Source organism: Musa acuminata, chromosome BXJ2-6 (assembly GCF_036884655.1).
Source record: "Musa acuminata AAA Group cultivar baxijiao chromosome BXJ2-6, Cavendish_Baxijiao_AAA, whole genome shotgun sequence".
Classification (NCBI taxonomy): domain Eukaryota; kingdom Viridiplantae; phylum Streptophyta; class Magnoliopsida; order Zingiberales; family Musaceae; genus Musa; species Musa acuminata.
In genome coordinates this window covers 14,245,686-14,266,523 of record NC_088343.1, presented here as the reverse complement: position 1 = coordinate 14,266,523, position 20,838 = coordinate 14,245,686, and the positions used below count along the sequence as shown (strand labels likewise).

At 36.5% G+C, this 20,838-nt stretch overlaps 2 protein-coding genes across 2 annotated transcripts; one reads left to right on the top strand and one right to left on the bottom strand.

Moving 5' to 3' along the window:
• The first annotated feature begins 5,486 nt into the window (after window positions 1-5,486).
• Window positions 5,487-15,845, top strand: LOC103988114 (2-Cys peroxiredoxin BAS1, chloroplastic). The gene is made up of 7 exons (XM_009406638.3): window positions 5,487-5,763; window positions 6,086-6,160; window positions 13,896-13,977; window positions 14,060-14,139; window positions 14,886-15,011; window positions 15,180-15,293; window positions 15,520-15,845. Exons 1-7 carry the CDS (start codon window positions 5,557-5,559, stop codon window positions 15,637-15,639), a joined length of 804 nt encoding a protein of 267 aa, XP_009404913.2. The 5' UTR covers window positions 5,487-5,556; the 3' UTR covers window positions 15,640-15,845.
• Window positions 15,846-16,118: 273 nt separating this feature from the next.
• On the bottom strand, window positions 16,119-16,826 carry LOC135613874 (NDR1/HIN1-like protein 1). The gene has a single exon (XM_065110887.1). The coding sequence runs from the start codon at window positions 16,824-16,826 to the stop codon at window positions 16,119-16,121; it is 708 nt and encodes a 235-aa protein (XP_064966959.1).
• Between the last annotated feature and the right edge of the window lie 4,012 nt (window positions 16,827-20,838).

The window sequence follows — 20,838 nt, the reverse complement described above, 5'->3', positions numbered from 1 at the left end:
CTGACTTGCGACTTGCTAGTCTTTATTTGAGTCGAGCTAGATCGGTCCCCCGATTTACGACTCGCCAGTCCTGCCTGAGCCCGAGTACTGTCTCTCGGCTAATAGGTCCAGTCTCTACCCGAGTCGCGCCAGATCGGCTCTCGACTTGTGACTTGTCGGCCCTAAACCTGAGCCTAGGATTAGTCACTCAGCTAACAGGTCCAGTCTCTACCCGAGTCGTGCCAGATCGGCCCCTCGATTTGTGACTCATCAGTCTTTACCCGAGTCACGCCAAATCGGTCCCCCAACTCATGACTCGCCAATCTTAAACCTGTGCCCGAGTCTAATCTCTAGGCATATGGGTTCAATCTTCGCCCGAGTCTCACAGCTTGGTCCCCTGACCAGTGACTCATCAATCTCATTCCGCCTGGGCTTAACTGCCCGGCCAACAGTTCAAACCCTTCCCAAAGCACAGGGCACCACCCACCAAGCAGCTCCACAACAAGCCAGCCCGACTCCCCCTCACGAGTAATCGATATATCCGTAACACCCCAACCCAGGCGCACCCTTCGCCCTCTCGCAAGGACCCTAGTGCACGCCCTGGTTGGGGGGGGGGGGGGGGGGGGGGGGGGGGGGGGGGGGGGGCTTGGTTTGTGGGGAGTAGTGATGAGGTAAATTTTGGATCCCAGTCCGCTGCTGATGGCCAACGCCATGCCACGCCATCACCAGGTCAACAAAGGAGGGCTCTCGTACGCCGACCCAGAGTCCATACCAAGGCATCCCCCAATACGCCTCGGAAAGCCCAGAGTGGCATCGTCTGACGTCGTCCTCTGCGCCACCAGGCGGCAGCCACACTAAGGCACTATCTCCCTGTTTCAGTGCCCTGGGACGGTGGCCACGTAAAGGTACTATCCTATCGTTTCGAGCATTCTAGGACGGCAGCCGCACAAAGGTAATAACTTCCCCCTCGAGGATCAGCCGCCATAAAAAAGATATGTGTGTGACCCACCCTCAAGCAGTGGTATAAAATCCCCTGACCGGCGTCCGACCAAGGGGACAAAAAAAGGGAGAGACGAAACGTTGACTTACTTATCGAGGGGCCACAGTCGGTAACCACCCAATAAGGGCCTTTTGTGCAGGAAAGCAATTACGCCCGAGACATGATCACCTTGATCAAGAAGGCACCTTTCCCCATGCGACTCTAACAACCATACCCGACATCCATACGTCGACTTGCGATCGATCAACATCGGTGACCCATCAAAGCCGATCTTCGACTTCTGACATTGCCCTAGGGACCAAGCCATTCTGACTCATCAGCTACGGTGCATCAATTCCTCAACAGAATTAATTTTGATATTTCAACTTATGTAACCAATAATATGGATTCATTTTAATATGAAAATTAGAAAAGTATAAAATATTTATCGTTACACGGAATCATCTTAAAGTGAAAATGATAATAGCCGTTAGTCCTTAAATCATTGAAAATATTGATAAGGGCAAATAATAAAATAGCATTAATGAACTCTCGTATAATGTTGATATCGTCACTAATGATCTTGTAGAACAATCATAATTGGTAGATTTGATAATATCTCAAAAAAAATGAGATTTGTTATTTTTATTATTATATGGTATATCTATAAGAATAATATTATAACATAGGAATCCCTTATTATTTTCATAAGTTATGAAAAGTAATGATTATGAAAAATTATATTATACAATAAAAGAAGAGTTGAAATTAATAAACTATAATAGTGTTTGAGAACTTATCGAGTTGCTCAATAATTATAGAAAAGTCTGCTATATAAATATAACTTAAAGGGTAATATCAAACGATACAAAAGTCAAACTTATAATCAAATGTTTTACTCATAAAAAATATATCGATCATAACGAGATATTTTCTCTAGTTTTTAATTGAACTTGTTAAGAATTATCATGATATTAGTGGTTCATTTTAATTTTGAGTTAGATAATATAGATGTGAAAATAAGTTTTTCAAATAAGGAATCTAGATTTATATAAATAAACCTAAATGAGTGACAAAGAAAATAAAAATATATAAAATTTGATATGCAAATTTAGAAAATCAATTTATGAACTTAAATAAGCATTTAAATAATAATATATAATGTTTCTTGATACTATTACTTTTTTTAATATTTTAAAAAATATTATTGATTAATTATTAATCTAAAGATCAATGGGAGCTAATTTATTATATTGGTCCGTGGATAATATTTGGTTGCTAGTAGTAAGCTTAGTTTATTATACTAAATAAAAAAAAATTCTCACTAAGAATTTTAAGATGACTGATATGAATGAGGCATTTATGTTATAGACATTATAATATTTAAGGATTGATCTTAAAATTTATTATGACTATCTTAAAAATAATATATTGATCTAAGTATTAAAAAAATTTAGTATATAACTTTATTAAGCAAATAATAAAGTAAAAAAATTTAATCAAAACATGTATTTTTAGAGTGACTCGGAAAAGAATCAGATAAATAAAAATATTCATTATGAATACATAGTTAGAAGTATATTACATACTCAAGCTTAAACCAAATGTACTAAAGAATAAAACACTAAGGGACTATAAAGAAAATAATAAGATATACGGAAGGAAAAAAAGATTATATACTCACATATATGAAATTAGATTGACTTAAATTGATAGTATTTTTAGATACTAATTCTGTAATAATAATAGAAAGTTCACTTTACGTGTATATTAGTTAAAGAGATAATTTATAGGATAAAAATAAAGTAATGTATTATTATATTATCAACTAGAAGCTAATTTTGTGATATGCTTTGAGGCAACCGACCAAGCCTTATGATGGTAAAGTTTTATTTTAAGACTTAATGCAGTCAAATTCAATTGCTAAGTCACTAAAGATACCTTATATGACATATTGTAGTAATTTTTTTATCTAAGAATATCAAGTACTCTTATATTTATATGTATTTAGTATAAAATATTTGATGATTAGAAAATAAGTTTAGAAATAATTAATATCAATTAAGAATTTAAGTTCTACTATATTAATTGCTTATGTAATCACTTATGACCTACTATCTAAAGTACTTGAAAGAATATGTTTTTATAATTAAGTTTCTGAGCAACCTATAAAAGATATGATCATACATGATTGAGGGTACATTATAATTTGTTGAATCACAGATTTTGATGATGAAACCAATTAATAGAGTTTATGATCTAATATGCATTTAAGTAACATAGGACTAGCTTCGATCATGAAGAGATAATTAAAACATGAAGAATCAATATTGAGCCGAAGTAGAACATGTTAGAAGATTGGACATCGAGCCCAAGGATCGATCGATGTATCGGTAGAAGGCTTCGTGCCATGAGTTCAGGTATCGAGCCTAAAAGAGCGGACATTGCACCAAGGAGATCGGAATTGCGGGGGTTAACATGCCAATTGGGTAAAAGACCGCAAAAGAAGATAATGCGCCAAAAGATTGGATGAAGCACCGATGAACCAATGACATGTTGGACAATATGTGGTTAATGCTTTGTAATAATTGTATAGATCGAAATAGTTTTAGTTCTAATTGAATTGGTTTAAAATATAATTAGGCCAACTTAAATAGGGATCAATTGGGCCTATGTTGGGGCTATTTTGGGCCAAGAGAAAGGCCCATTCAGTGACTCAAATGTTGGGTCAAGCGGTGGCACCGCTAGAGGCTTAGTCTCCAAGATAGTCTCCAAGACTGTATCAGGCGATAGTACTACCTAGACATAGTTTGGAAGACTGTGTCAAGCAGTGGTATCACCAGACTAAGTGGTGGCACCACCCAGTGTCATTGCTGCAGACGGTAGTACCGCCAGGACCCGGGAAACCCGAGATGAAACCTTTTTTGGCTCCATTTTTGAAGTCATTTGGGGTCTATAAATACCCCAACTATTCTTACATGGAACAACATGAATCAGAGCATAAAAGGGTTGTTATTCTAGGTTGTAAAATTGCTAAGTGTCTTCCTCTCTTTCTAGTTTTGAGATCATTCAAGAGATGTGTAAGGCTTCTAAGGATTGTCTCCTAAACTTGTGAAAATGAAAAAGAGTTGTAAGATGATAGTTAGTCTTTGCCCATTGAAGGAAGACCGGTAGTAGAAGCCGATAGCCTCGAATGAAAAGGAATCAGGAGTGAATGTAGGTCATGGACTAAACCACTATAAATCGATTTGTATTTCTGATTTATTATTTACCTTTATTGCAAACTACTTTACTTCCTCATTACTTTTGCTACATATTCTTATGAACGTTTTCAAAGTTAAACACTCCTTAATATGATTTTTGTCGTACGAAGATTTTCGATTCGACGTAATTTTTACGTACACACTAATTCACTCCCCCTCTTAGTGCTAACTCGATCCTAACATAATTAACATTCTTATTTATGTAATTAAACTTATTTATTTCTATTATTCTGTTCATATTTATAATGATTGAATGCACTTATGGGATTGTCTTGACAAGATAAATTACAATAGTCATTTTAAACTATATTAGAAAGGGTTAATAATATTATAATACGAAATATGATATTGATGATATATAACCACTATGACTCGCATAACTAATCAAACTTAATGTACTATTATATTTATTAGACTTATTAACTTGTATTATAAAATTCATGCATACAAGTAAAATATTTTTAAAAAATTTTAGAATTTAATTAAGTAAAATTATTTTTAAATAAACTTTTATTTTATTTATTGTAATTTTAATTTTTTTTATATCTTACCAATTAATGGATAAAGTGGAAAAAAGTTAGATTATGTGACTCTATTTAATTAAATAAGATATATTATATATATGATTAGATTTTGATTATAATTATTAACCAATAGAAAGATTATAGATTTTTTTCATTTCGCCTATAAAATGATTAGATCTTCTTGAAAAACAAATAAGAGAAAATAATTATTTATTGAGAGATATCTTATTTCATCTCTCTAGTATCCCTAATCCAACGCCCATAATAATTTTGTAAAGAATAAAAAGAAAAAAAATATAAGTCTAGCTCTGTTTGCACACATCCCGATAACTTTCAAATCTAACGAAGATGCGTCTACATATTAGATAAAAATTTTCTGAATAATATCAAAATTATATATTATAAATTTAATATATCATTATTTAATTTTAATTTCTGACATCAAAATTTTTTACGTAATAATAATATGTTAAGATTTTTATAGTGTCTGCTGCACCTCTGGAATATGTTGAACAGTGCTTTTATGCCCTCTTTTGAAAGGCTTTTGTTGCCCCTACTTTCCCGCACACGAACACAACCCAGTTCCGAAGGAATACCGGATGCAATGAGTCTTTGCTGGTGATCCCTGCTTAAGCACACCGCGAGTACTTTTAACTTTTTAAGATTCGTGTACACCTTTTACGAACGATATAGATTCTCCAATCATATATCTCCGGCCGGGTTCGGTACGTAAAAAGAACCGGAACCAATCGCCTCCCTTATCCTCCCCGGTCACTGGAGCGAAGCGAGCGTGGGTGTGCGTTGCGCCGTCATGGCTTGCTCCCTTCCTTCCCTCGTCGCCTCGAAGCCCACGGCGCCCTTGGCCTCCCTGGCCCCCACGTCGATTCCTCCATCGGGAACCCAGGCAATCCCGAAGGGCTTCCACGGCCTAAGGCGGAGCTTCCAGCCTCGCCCCGCCCGGATGATCTCTGCTCCCAGAACTTCCCAAAGAAGCTTCGTTGTCAAAGCCTCGTCCGAGGTCTAGAATCCTCTAACTTGCGAATTTTTTTTTTTCTGTTTTCCTGTTCAATCGCCGGAATCTCTGTTGGTTTAGCGTTCCTTTTTCTTTTCCCTGATTTAGATGCTTAATTTACAATATTTTGCCGAAGTGAAGTGCTTGTTCTTTCAGTGGCTGAAATCAGTGGGGGTCAGTTGCGTTTTAAGGGAAACAAGTGGAATTCGCGATGACATTGCGTAGATAGGGGCGAAAGAAATTATCACTTTTAGTGTTCCGATTTCTTCTGGCTTTCGTAATTTTGATCTGTATGTCTTGATTGAGTGGGCACTTGATGTTTCTGCAGAGCTACTCGCCGTTAGTCGGGAACAAAGCACCGGATTTTGAGGCTGAAGCTGTCTTTGATCAGGAGTTCATAAATGTAAGCTTATGCTTGATTTCATTTTTGTATCTCCGTGAACCTTTGAGATACGAGTTTGTTTTTTCTCTTTGGCGTACTATTCTTCATCGTGTTCTGTGCGTTGCTCTTTGCAACACAGGTCTATACATTGCATAACATTGTGGAGATCTTTGTTTGTCTAAATTGATCAGATTTTTCTGTATAAAATGACTTCTAAAGGTTATATCACTTCTTGGATCAACGACTCTGTTTGAAACTTGAGCAAACTATACATACATGTTATTGTTCATTCTGCTTCAGGATGCTTCTTATTTGGTATATTTTTATCAAACACATTCTCGTTTAGTTATTAGAGTTAGAAAAAAGATGCTGACGTATGAGTTTTAAGGGTTGCTAGAACATAAGAATCGAGAGATTTACTCTGAACTTGTTGTAGACAGCAAAAAGTTGGTTGGATGATTCATAACAATAAGGAAACAAAAAGACCAAGCTAATATAAGAAATCTTTCTTCAGTTCCAGAAGAACAATCAGCATGCTAAGACATGAGTGAAACAGCTTAGAATAAATATGTACTTGAAGGGAAAAGAAATGATGATCTGTTTTAATTCATAATCCATTTTCGACAAGCTCCAGTTGGCTATTCAGGATAGTTCATGATTACTTGAACTCACGTTAGCTATTTGGCTTGTGCTTCTCATATGATAAATCTTCTATAGTCAATGTTTGAAAGTGCTTCTTTCAAATTCCAAAGACTGTGGGACACCAAGAGTTGAAGAATGATAGAGGAGATTTCTCGACTTAAATGTCTGTAATAGGGAAAAAGGATAATAATGAGTGGTTTGTTGAATCTCATATTTTGATAATGAAATTATGATCTAATATGCATTTAAGTAACGCAGGACTAACCTCGATCAAGGAAAGTCCATTTGATTAAAGCAGGAAGAATCAGACGTTGGGCCGGAGTAGAGCATGTTAGAATATTGGACGTCGAGCCGGAAGGATTTCGTGCCATGAGTTCGGGCATCGAGTTGAAGGATCGAACATTGCACCAAGAAAATTGGAAGTTGCGGGAGTCAACATACCGATAGGACAATTCGCTGAAAGAGAGGATGATGTATCGAAGGATCGGATGAAGCGCTTGATGAGCCAATGACATGCCGGACAACATAAGATTCATGCTTGTAATCGTGTGTGTCTAGATCGAGTTAGTTAGGTCTAATTGAGTTAGTTTTGGGTATAACCATGCCAACTTAATTAGGGGTCAATTGGGCCTGAATCAGGGCTGAATTAGGCCTATTAAGTGACCTGTAGTAGGGTCTGGCAGTGTTTGGGCGGTACCACCGCCAAGATACAGTCTCCCAAACTGTGTCAGGCGGTGGTACCACCAAACTGGGCAGTGGTACCACCTAGTGTCAGTGTGTCAAGCGGTGGTACCGCCCAGTGTCAAACTAGAAGGCAATGGTGTCGCCCAATACTGGCGATGGTACCGTTAGTACCCTAAAAACCCGGGATGAAACTGTTTTAACTCAAAATTTGAATCCATTTGGGGCCTATAAATACCCCACTCATCACTGTTCGGTTTACACAAGAAACTGAGTAGAAAGGGGGAAAAAATCATTGTAAAAAAAGTTATAAATCTCTCTTCGTGGAGAGTCACCTCTTCCTAGTATTTAGAAATTTTTCTAAAGGGAGAAGTGAGGTCTAAATGTAAAAGAGAGAGGTGCAAAGGTTCTCTCCCGAGCCTGTGAAAAGGAGAAAGAGTTGCAAGGGTAGTTGATCTTCGCCCGTTAGAAAGAAGATCGGTAGTGGAAGTCGGTAGCCTTGAGTGAAGAGGAATTGAGAGTGGACATAGGTCACGACGATCGAACCACTATAAAATTGATTTACATTTCCTTCATGCTTTTCATTTATACTTTTCATTTATATTACTAACTGACTTACTTGCTTACTACTCTCACTACGCTTACGAACGTGCTCTCTAAGTTTAAATGCTTTCCGATACGATTCATCGAACGAGTTTTCAAACCGACGAAGTTTTACGAAGGTACTAATTCCCCCCCCCCCCCCTCCTCTCCTCTTAGTGTTGATTTCGGTCCTAATAGTTGGTATCAAAGCCAAAAATTTTCTTGTTTGATTTAACACCCAAGAGAAATGGCTTTTACCGCCAATCAAGCGGGTCTTTCTATCACTCGTTTTCCTATGTTCAATGGAACAGACTACACGTATTAGAAAACTAGAATGAGAATTTTTTTGCTTTCTATGGATTTCGATTTATGGAACATTGTTGAAAGTGGTTTTAAAAAATCTTCTAAACCAGTGAATGAATGAAATGATTTGGAGAAGAAAATTTTCTCTTTAAATGCTAAAGTGATGAACGCTTTGTTTTGCGCTCTTAATAAAAACAAATTTAATCGGGTTTCTACGTGCGAAACTGCATATGAGATTTGACACACATTCGAAGTCACACATGAAGGCACAAATAGGGTTAAAAAGTCGAAAATTAATCTTTTGGTTCATAGCTATAAGTTGTTTCATACGAAACCAAGCGAGATTATTAGAGACATGTACACCCGTTTTACGGATATCGTCAATGGTCTAAAAACACTTGGTTAAAGTTTTTCTAATTTTGAACTTATTAACAAGATATTAAGATCCCTTCCAAAAAATTAGGATCCTAAAGTAACGACAATACAAGAAGTAAAGGATCTAAATAACTTTCCGCTTGAAAAACTTATCGGGTCTTTAATGACCTATGAAATGACATGTATTGCACATGACAAACATGAGAACAACCTTCCAAAGAACATTAAGGATTTGACACTTAGAACAAAAGAAGACCACTCGAGCGAAAGCTCAAGTGATAATGACATAGAACTTTCAACAAGAGAATTCAAAAAATTCATAAAACATGAAACTAAGAACAAAAACGAACTTAAAAAGAAGCTGCCAAAAAAGAAGAAAGCACCCAAGGTGACTTGGGACAAATCGAGTACATCCGAATACGAGGATTAAACCAACAAAGGCAAAATGACAAACTACGCCTTAATGGCTCTCAACGATGAGGTAAGTGACTCAAACGAATCTTATTTACCTTACGATGAATTACTTAATGTCTTTCATGATTTGTTTGATGAATTTAAGCTAGTTGGTAAAAAATATAAGTTGTTAAAAAAGGATCAGGCTTCTCTTGCTAGTGAATTTGAAAAATTTAAAAATGAGCATGATAATTGCATGTTAACTCCTTGCACTAAGTGTGAAGAGGTCAACTCATTTAAGAAAAAAAATGTAGTATTACAACAAACTTTAGAAAAATTTAAAATTGGTAGCAAATCATTAAACATGATTCTTGTCAATAAGGGTCATGTACACAGAAAAGTAGGAATCGGCTTTATGAGTAACTACACTCAACAAAAGTCAACTACTTTTATTGAAGGACCCACATTGCATGTTACCCCTAAGGTTTAGTGTAATTTTTGTTGTAAACATGGTCATTTTGTATATAAATGTTCATTCAAAAAGTATGATCCACACAAATTAGTTTGGGTTCCTAAATGAATCATAAATGACCACATGTCAAAAATCAAGATAGATAGATCTAAACATGAGGGACCCAAAGTCAAATGGGTACCTATAGCAAACACACCTTTTTTGTAGAAATATATACATTCGAAAGCTAGGAGCAAAAATGATATCTTGATAGTGGACGCTCAAGGCATATATAATCGGAGATCCAATATATTCACAAAGCTCACTAGCCGAAACAAAATGATTTTGATTGAATATGCTTTATGTTTAATGAAATCATACTTAATGAGTTTATATTTTGAAATTATGCATGATGATTTTTATAATATATGGCTTATTGATCTTGATGATTCTTTTGTGATGATTTTCTGTTTTTTAGTTTTAATCAATGATGCATGGATTTGACATAGAAAATAAGGACATGCTTGTATAAAATCAATCTCTTAAATTGAAATAAAAAAAAGGAATGCATTATTCTTGAAAATGTCTCTATCCCTAAAAGTTTATCGAATCTTTCAAAAAGAGATTAATGAATCTATTTATGTTATTTTTTATGAATTTATGAAAGTGATTTTAATAATTTATTGATTTAAATTTAAATGAGTGTTATCCAAATCTCTTATTTGATACTTGAGATTTTTTTTATCAATATCTCTTATTTAATCTTTTATGTTTCTTTACTAAAGAGAAGTTTTATCTATATCATGATCTTGAATTCTCGGAATTCTAACTTGAGATTTTTTTTAAATCATGATCTTGACAACTTGAGATTTCTTATACATGAATCGAGATATTTTATTTGTTCTCCTATAGTTCTTTTTGTTTTTTACAAAAGAGAAGTTTTATCCAAATCATGATCTTGATTCTTTGATAATTATAACTTAATATTTTTATGAATCAAGATTGTTTACTATGATTCTTCTTTTCGCTATTTGATTTATCCAAATGAATCATAATTTTTTCTCTTGATTTTTCGATATTTGATTCACAACTTGAAAGTTGTCTTATTACTCCCTTGTATTCATGAAGTGTATATCTCATCATCAAATTAATTTTTCTTGTTATCCTTTATATGATGATTTGAAAATTAATGTAAAGGAAAATGAATTGCACCATTGTATTATTCCCCTCTTTTTGACGATAACAATGGGGGAGAAAAATAATTGCTAGTTCAAGAAAAACAAAACTTGCTAGTTTGTTAATCTCAAAAGAGAAGCAAAGATTTTTAGTTTGCACATTGCAAAAGAAAGAAAAAATTACTAGTTTGTAATCTCAAGCAAAAGTACTATCTTGTTAATCTCAAGAAGCAAAACTTGCAAACTTGCATATTGCAAAAGGAAGCAAGAATTGCTAGCTTGCACATCTCAAGAGAAACAAAATTGCTAAATTTGAATATCTCTAAAACTTGCTAGCTTGCATGTTCTAAAATGACGTAAAACTTGCTAATTTACTATCTTGTATTTTTTAAAAAAATTTGTTAGTTGTACTTTTCTCCTTTTTGTTGATGACAAAGGGGGAGAAGTTATGATGATTTGAAATTTGAATTATGCATGGGTTTTGATGATGATCATGCATGGTGTACTTTGATGTTTTGAAATTATGATTATACATGAAATACTCATGATTTTAAGATACATGTAATGATATGATTAATTAGTTCTTTCAATATTATGATGATACATACAATGAGGAGTTATGATCATGTATGGTAGGATATAATGTACTTTGAAATTTTGATACCATGATGATTTGAAATATTTATGATTTGGAATGACACATGTAATACATATGATTTTATGACGCATGCAATGATGTGAAAGTCAATGGTTATCATTTTTTGAAATGATACCTTATTTCAATATGGCATATTGATAGGGGGAGTTTAGTTTAAACTTCGTCATCAATTGATTGTCATCATAAAAAACGGGGAGATTGTTGAATCTCATATTTTGATGATGAAATCAATTGATGAAATTATGATCTAATATATGTTTGAGTGACGCAGGACTAATCTCGATCAAGAAAAGACAATTCGATTAAAGCAGGAAGAATCAAACGTTCGGTCGGAAGGACTTCGTGCCATGAGTTCGGGCATTGGGTCGAATGATCAAACATTGCGTCAAGGAGATCGGAAGTTGCGGGAATCAACATGCCGATTGGGCAATACACCAAAAGAGAGGATGATGCGCCGGACGAACAATGACTTGTAATCGTGTGTGTTTAGATCGAGTTAGTTAGGTCTAATTGAGTTAGTTTTTGGTGTAATCATGCCAACTTGATTATGGGCCAATTGGGCCGGAATCAAGGCTGAATTAGGCCTGCTGTTTAGCCTATTCGGTGACCTATAGCAGGGTCTGGCAGTGGTACCGCCCAGACACAGTCTCCCAGACTGTGTCAGGCGGTGATACCGCCCAGTGTTAGACTGGCAAGCGGTGGTACCGCCAGTACCCTGAAACCCGGGATGAGACTATTTTGGCTCCAAATTTGAATCCATTTGGGGCCTATAAATACCCCACTCATCTCTGCTCAATTTACACAAGAAACTGAGTAGTAAGAGGGAAAGAATCCTTGTTAAAAAAGTTGTAAATCTCTCTTAGTGTAGAGTCACCTCTTCCTAGTATTTAAAAATTCTTCTAAAGGGAGAAGTGAGGTCTAAGTGTAAAAGAGAGATGTGTAAAGGTTCTCTCCTGAGTATGTGAAAAGGAGAAAGAGTTGTAAGGGTAGTTGATCTTCGCCCGTTGGAAAGAAAATCGGTAGTGGAAGCTGCTGGACTCAAGTGAAGAGAAATCGGGAGTGGACGTAGGTCACGACGACCGAACCACTATAAAATCGGTTTGCATTTCCTTTATGCTTTTCATTTATATTGCTAACTGATTTACTTGCTTACTACTCTCACTACGCTTACGAACGTGCTCTCTAAGTTTAAACCTTTTCCGATACGATTTCTTCGAATGAGTTTTCAAACCAACGAAGTTTTACGAAAGCACTAATTCACCCCCTCCCCCTCCCCCTCTTAGTACCAATTTCGGTCCTAATAAGGTTTTGATAAGAGGGAATGAAGGAAGAGAGGGATAATCCTGGCCTAACTCAAGCTTGTCAGATTCGTCAAATTAATGGCCTCAAATCTTTTATAGTTTATGAAAATTGCACCACATTCTCTGATGAATGAGCTTACATCCTTCTTCATATTCTAATAAAAAGGAAAGCAGAAAAAATAAGTAAATCAGGGGGAAAAGAAGGGATGAAAGAAAATTGTACTTCCTGTATTTAAAGATGATCGCCTTTTATCATATTTAGTGGGATTGTCTTTAGCATTTTGATTAGTCTTAGATCTTTCGATCTTTTCAGTGTTAGTCACACTTCTTTTTATCTTGTTCATTCTGGCATTACCGGAGATGAATGTACAACCATTATTCAACACAAATGTCTATGACACTGCCATGTGGCAGTTCACAGATTACAAGAAACCACTTCTTAAAAGAAAACTTTGCCACAAATAAAGATGACAGACAAAGCAAACTAAATTGATCTTGCAAATTGGTTCAGCCCAAGATAACCATGGTATCTTGGGTGAATTTCTTCTTCTATGGTATTAACATGGACGACACCTTAATCTTGATCGTTTATATTGATCATTGAAATTATCTCATCTGTTCAGCTCTGTTTGGTGATCTAGCTCTTGTTGAAGTTTGTACCGAGAAATGTTAAAATAGCTCACAGAATGCTTTTGCTGCGAACTTGACAAACTGAACTTTTGATACTGCCTTGAGTTAATATCTCAATTCTCAACCTCATGATATGTTTTATTGAAGTATGTATTTATTGTTAAAGACCCAAGGTGATATATCATATTTGTGTTATTCAAAATATCCTCTTCTGCACCAAGATTATCAGATAAATGTATTTGGAAATTTTGAATAATATTTTGAATTAACATCCAAGGAAGCTCAAGGATTAAGGCATCCAACCCAAAAATTTTAGAATGATTTTGAACACAATGAAATGGATGGCAGAACAGTTCAATAAATATAATGTCCTTGAACTCGGTACTTTGATGAGAAAATTTGAGCGAATCTCAACAGTTGACCAATTTATATCAATATTTTGTAAATATTGAATCATTCATTATATGTTTGTCTCCGGTCTTCACTTATGTATCGTAGTGACATCAAGCATCTCCTTGGTCACTGTAACTCTCTGATTAGTCTTTTTCATTACTCTAACTGGCAGGTAAAACTCTCTGATTATATTGGGAAGAAGTATGTAATTCTGTTTTTCTATCCACTGGACTTCACGTTTGTTTGTCCCACTGGTATGTTCAAATTCTATAGACCTCTAAAAGGGAAGTTCACATCTTAAGAGAACTGACTGAATATTTGTTGCCTGTGCAATAGAGATAACTGCTTTCAGTGACCGCTACTCGGAATTTGAGAAGTTAAATACAGAGATATTGGGTGTTTCAGTTGACAGTGTGGTAAGTTGTTTTCATATTTGGATTTTGTTTTGATCTGTAGCAATTTTCTCTATAATTTTGTACCTTGGTGTTATGGTGGTTCGAGTCACCGAGTGTTGAAAATTTATTACCATTGCAAATCCTGAATGGAGTCACCTAGCTTTGTTATATCAACCCTAGAAGAGTATTGATTCATTATTTAACATTATTGGTATCTAATTACCATTATTTGATCTGTTTTCATTTTTAATATCCTCTTTGTTACAAAAACTTGTAACATTTGCTAGCGAAAATGAATTATTGATTTAAATGAAGCTCATACACATTATTATTAATGTTTTCCTGCTTTTGTTTTGGTCATAATTAAATTGTTGGTGGTATTAATTCTTCTGCTTATTTGCAAGAAAGATTAAGAAGTATGCCGTGCTTTCCCATGAGATGTATAATATTTGTCTTATCTAAGAGACACAAAAGGTGTGAACATTTCCAACATTTAGGTCTTCCCTTTGTCCTTTTTCTTTTTTGTTTTTTGTTAATTCTGGTTGATATCGTTATCCTTTAATTTTGCTTGTTCTCATTATTTTCCTTGGGTACCGGTTTTTCATGTTATTTTACCATACCCTTTAAAATATGGTTCTCGAGACAAGAGATCAAATGACGAAAAAGAAATAAAACAGTTTGTGCCTCGGTAGCGGCAATCTGATTTAGCATTTATGTTTACTATAGGTTTTATTGGCCCTAACAGAGTAAGTGTGCTCCATTTGTAGTTCTCCCATCTTGCATGGGTTCAAACAGACAGGAAGTCAGGGGGGCTCGGAGATCTGAACTATCCGTTGATATCTGATATCACTAAATCAATTTCAAAGTCTTATGGAGTCTTGATCCCTGATCAGGTAAATTGTGCATGTTTTTAAGTATCTTCTGTAGTTTTAACAGATCAAAAAAAAAAAGAAAAATCAATAGTGTATCCCTGTTCACAAAGCTGCTTTAATTTACAAATGCTCATTTTGTCATGAATGAGATTCAGGTTGTGTAATGAACTAATCCATATAATCTGTCAGGGTATTGCGTTGCGAGGACTGTTCATCATTGACAAGGAAGGTGTGATTCAGCACTCTACCATCAATAACCTCGCCATCGGTCGTAGTGTTGATGAAACCATGAGGACTCTTCAGGTGATGATGGGAAAAAGCTAGCAGTTAGCATATCAACTTGCTCACCATTGGCTTAACTATGGGATGAGCATAGAGCATTACGGTTTCTTTCAGTGATGTGCCATTTCTTTCGATTTGGTTGCAAATACTCAATTCTAGTTCTGATGGTTAGCAGCATTTGCTGCAGATTCTTCATGCAAAAACTTCAACCCCAGCATTATCCAAACAACTCTTGTGTGTCTTGCAGGCATTGCAGTATGTCCAAGAGAACCCAGATGAGGTTTGCCCTGCAGGATGGAAACCTGGAGAGAAATCGATGAAGCCGGATCCTAAACTCAGCAAGGAATATTTTGCGGCTGTTCCGTGAGTTCTGATGTGCCAAGTTTTCTCTAAGATTCGGGATGGACTCTACCCTTCAACCTATTGTGAGTTAACCGATCGATATATTCTCTGTTCGCACTGAATAAAAATGGGGCAGACTTTACCCCTTTGTAGCGTAACTCCATTTACAGATGCTGCTGCCTGTTCTTGTGCCCTTCTCTGCTATTTAAGTTGTCTGTCCAAATCCCCTGAGATTTAATCTGTTCCGTCTCGCACAGCGCCGGCGAAAAGTCGTTGACTTGGAAGTTGTGCTTTTATTTAACGGAAGGAACGCTTATCCTTGTTCGTTCCTTTAGTTACTTGCTTGTGATTGCAGACGAGTGATGGGACCCACAGATTGGACCCATGACACTCTTCCAATGAAAAAGGGAGATAGAAGCGACGGACATGATCCAACGGGTCAGGAGACACGACAACAAAGCACACAACGAACGACCCCACACCACGATCTACGTCGACAAAGCTTCAAACGTGAACGCCGCATTGAGAGATGCTTTGGAAGCGGAACGCCGCTGGGTCGGTGACGCCGGTGCCGGCACCTTCACCTTCTCCCATGTTTTGGAGAGCAAACGAGACGGGGCAGCTGACGCCCAGATGGTAGTGCCCGGAGATCCACCCCGCCAACTTCCACCGCACCTTGCCCTGGAACTTCACGTGGAGCCTCAGGTACCCGGCCGCCTGTTCCTGCAGCAAGGCCTCCACAAGCTGCGGCGATACCGGCACGGTGGCTCCGTAGAGGTAGAGCGACCAGACGGTGACGTCCTTGTGCCCCTGGAAACCGGGGGAAAGGGCGGAGGGGAGAGTGATCCGCTGGTCCATGTAGGCGGCGTGGGCGCCGAGCCTGTCGTAGTAGAGGCCGACGTGGCCGTTGGGGTTGAGGGAGGAGACGGAGACATGCATGACGGAGGAGAGGAGGCCGTCTGGGGTGGAGGAGAGGTTGAACTGGTAGATGGTGGCGTTCTGGATGTAGAAGCAGGGTTTGGTCGGGCGGAGGAGGCGATAGGCCACGACGCCACTGACGGGGAGGCCGATGGTGATGCTGAAGGTGATCGTGACGGCCAATGTGACCTTCATGGTGAAGGAGATAGACGTTCCGTGGTTGCCGCAGTCGGTTCCCATCTGCTCACAGGCGCCGGAGCAATACGTTCCGTGGTTGCCGCAGTCGGTTCCCATCTGCTCACAGGCGCTGCACATTGAGAGTCAGAGAGAGAGAGAGAGATAGAGGGATCCGAGCGGGGAGTTTGCATTTATATGGATACCATGTCTGCGGGCACTTGATTGGAAATTGATTGTTGATCGACTCCTTGAAACAATAATTGGCCGATCAACGTTTAATCCTTATCGGTGAGGCATTCCAGGTTGGAACTTCCAAGTCCCAAGTCCCAAGTCCCCACCAATCCATCTTAAATTGGTGAGTTTTTGTTCGGATCCAACAAGAGGAGGGAGCCATGAAATGATTCATAATGACTAGTTTGTAGCTTTGTTGATGTTATTTTGTCTCTCGTAGATTCTTCTTCTGTTCCTTCAAAATTATGACTCCGGTCTATATATTTGATATGATATGATCACCCTTTAAAGAAAAATACATTTTAGAAATTACGAGATTAGTAGATCTATATATAAAACTTGATATGATGATATGAGACTTCCAAAGATCACTACCACGGCAAACTTAATAGAAATTAAAGAATTCAAATGGGAGTTATACATGATGATGGTCGGCATGGATATAATCCAAAAGTTTAATTAATCATCGAGTAAGATCAAACTAATCTTTACTCACATATGAAATTTTGTCAAGCAAAATTTAGACAAAAAGTAGTTTATTATTAGGGTTTGTAAACCACACCACATTTTGTTTAGACTACTGATCCTATTATTGAGAGGATCAATAAATTAGTGAGACCTATAAGAAGCATCCAGATCATGTTTTGCAAGTCTGGAACTCTAAAACTCTGATATGTTTGGATGAAAGGTTGAAGAACCAATGAGGAAACATAAGGAGTAATCCATGGTCAAGCTCAATTACAGAAAATAAAAAAAGAAGAATATATAGAGGTTCAGACAAAGAGGAGTCTCATTGAGTTGTTTAGTGCTTGGTGAATATATAGAAGAAAAGCAATCTCTTTTTTTTTTAATTTTTATTTTTGGGGATGATATCTTCTTTTCAAAATTTTCAAACCATCATCTCCCATTTCAAAAATCTTAAAAATACCCCCAAAAGCTATTCATAGTATTTTATTTTTCCATCCAAATCAAAAATATTTCACAAGCTGTTTATAGTATTTGGTGGGTTATTTTTTATCCATAAAATATTAGTGTTTAAAAATATTGTATAATATTTTTTAAAAAAATATCAAAAATATTATACAGTATTTTTTTAAAAAAAATAATATATAATATTTTTAAATAGTATTTTATGGATAAAAATCACACTATAACCAGTTGGCGAGAAAAAATGATAGCTTTTTTAAAGAGATATTTTGGAAACATTAAAATAGAAGATAATGATTTAAAAATTTGAAAAGAATGCATCATCGAAAAAAAAATTAAAAAATATATTTTTTTCGGGCGATTACTTGTTGCTATATAACTTTCAATTCTTCAGGCAGCTAAGTTTTCTCCAACAGTTGCAGTGAAGGAAACCTGTTACGTGCAGATTATGTGCTTCTTCAACCAAGACATATCACACGCAAAGAAAGAAGATGGTAGAGAGAGAAGAAACAATCCAAATGGCCATTGACTGTCTTCTTTCTCACAAATCTACTGCGACAACACTCCCTAACATAAGCATCTTTTACATGATATCATCAAGAACAAACAGATTATCCAAATAGATGTCGTATTGTTGGAATCAAGAAAACATTCTCTTTGTTTAAATGTGCATCTCATCAGCTTTCTCGGCATGAACAGCTTCGAAAGAATTGAAGTAAGGTGATGTACTCTCAAAAACTAGGAACCAGCCGCCAGCGTTTTGTACTGTTCCCCAAACGAACACAGATGTGACATTGGGGATATAGAATGTTCCTGAATGACTAAAGGGCGAATGATGAGTGCCATCGGACTGTGAATCAATTTTTTTTTTCTCCAACTTAATCTTAATACGATTAGAGTAAATTAAGATGAATTTCTAAGATTGTCTATACCTTTAGGTGTAGGATATCTTTCGTTTGTAGTAGAAAGTAAAAACTGCAATCATCAGATGATATCATTTTCCTTTTAAGGAATAAGTCATGAAAACAAGATTCGGATTTAAGATTTTATGATAAATTATTAAAATTCTTACCACTTAAACTAACTTATATATATATATATATATATAAGAGAAACTTGTGACCGTACAAGCAACACAATTCAGTAAATGCCTGACACTCCATTTTTTTACTAAGCTGCATGCAGATGACATACTACAAATAGTATGAAGATAGGTTGGTTTGTTCACATGTTCCAGCCCGGCCACTGACGAGACTTCCGAACAACTTGCTCTGTCCCACGAAGGCGCCGCCCTACCACGTTTCTTCCCATGTCACCATCACTCCAAAGCCAATCTCTGCAAAGGAAAGCAGAAGCAGATGAGATTACTACAAATCGTATGAAGATGGGTCGGTTTTTTCACATGTTCCAGCCCGGCGACTCCCGTTGACGAAGGTGCATGAAGGCTTCCAAACACAGCCAGCTTGCTCTGTCCCACGAATGGCGCCGCCCTCGTGCTGACCACATTTCTACCCACGTCACCATCACTCCAAAGCCAATCTCTGCAAAGGACAGCAGAAGCAAGCAGGAGAAGTCTGCTACCACTGGACGACGAAGCAGAGGTAAATAAATAGTATTCATCGTCTGTAGTATTATGTACTGTAACACAGGAGGAGCCATTAGTTTTTGGAAATGACAACAAAGATCTCCCGTTTTCCTTTTAATCCATCTCCAGTAAGTATGTTCACCGTTAGATTTTGAACTGATTATTGGGCTGACAGTTAATAGGTTCAGCTCGGGCTTTAACGATCTAACCCATCCCCTTTTTTTCAAATCCTAGATCCAAATTAGGATTGTGTGGTAGCTAAAAAATAATGGTAGAATATTGCAATTACATGATTCAAAAAAAAAAAAGAGAACAAGACAGAAAAATAAGAAAAAAAAAAAGAAAAAAACAAGGACAACACGTAAAGAGGCTATTCTCAATCATCCAGTAGTGTTCTCATCTCAAGTTAGATTAGATCTATAGTAGATTCTTGCTGTGATTACTTAAGGAAAATTTAGATATTGTACACAGTGACATAATCCTTGTATCTCAATTATTCTATTGAGATTGTTGCTAGGGTTTTGAGCAAGAGGCTGAGATTTGTATCTCAATTATCTCCAATTTGTTCTATAGTTTTTATAGCTGGGTAGTATTTATTCATATACAAAAGTTTATATCTCTTTATATCCCATCAACAAGTATCAGAGCAGGATTTTAATGATTTAATTTTTGTATTTGAACATGGAGGCCGATAGTGTTTCTCCCATGATTATCTTGAATGAAAACAATTGGATGATATGAAAACCAAGAATGGAAGATCTTTTGTATTGTAAAGACTTGTATGAACATTTGCAGGGGGATAGTGCAAAACCTACAACTATGATAGATGATGAGTGGAAGAGATTAGATCGAAAAATAATTATATTTATTTGATAGTGGCTTAATGATAATGTCTTTCACCATGTTTCTACTGAAAGTTCTATATATTCTCTTTAGAAAAAGTTAAAAAGTCCCTATAAAAGAAAAACAACCAGTAACAAAGCATTCTTGATCAGAAAACTTGTGAACTTAAAATATAAAGATGGTGCTTCTATTGCTGAGCATTTGAATGAAACACAGAGTATCAATAACCAGTTATCCTTTATGAAAATGTCTCTTGATAATGAGTTGCAAGCATTGTTACTTCTCAGTTCATTGCTAGAAAGTTGGGAGACACTGATGGTTTCCCTCAGTAATTCTGCACCAGATAAGCACCATGAGTCAAGTAACAAGCAGTTTGTTGAATAAGGAGTTGAAAAGAAAGAATTCAGCAACATCTTAGAATAATTCACAAGCACTTATCTCAGAGAATAGAGGAAGGTCAAGGTCCAAGGATAGAAGCAGTTCACGCATGGGTGGAAGCAAGTCAAGATCAAGAAAAGATATTGTTTGCTACAACTATGGTGA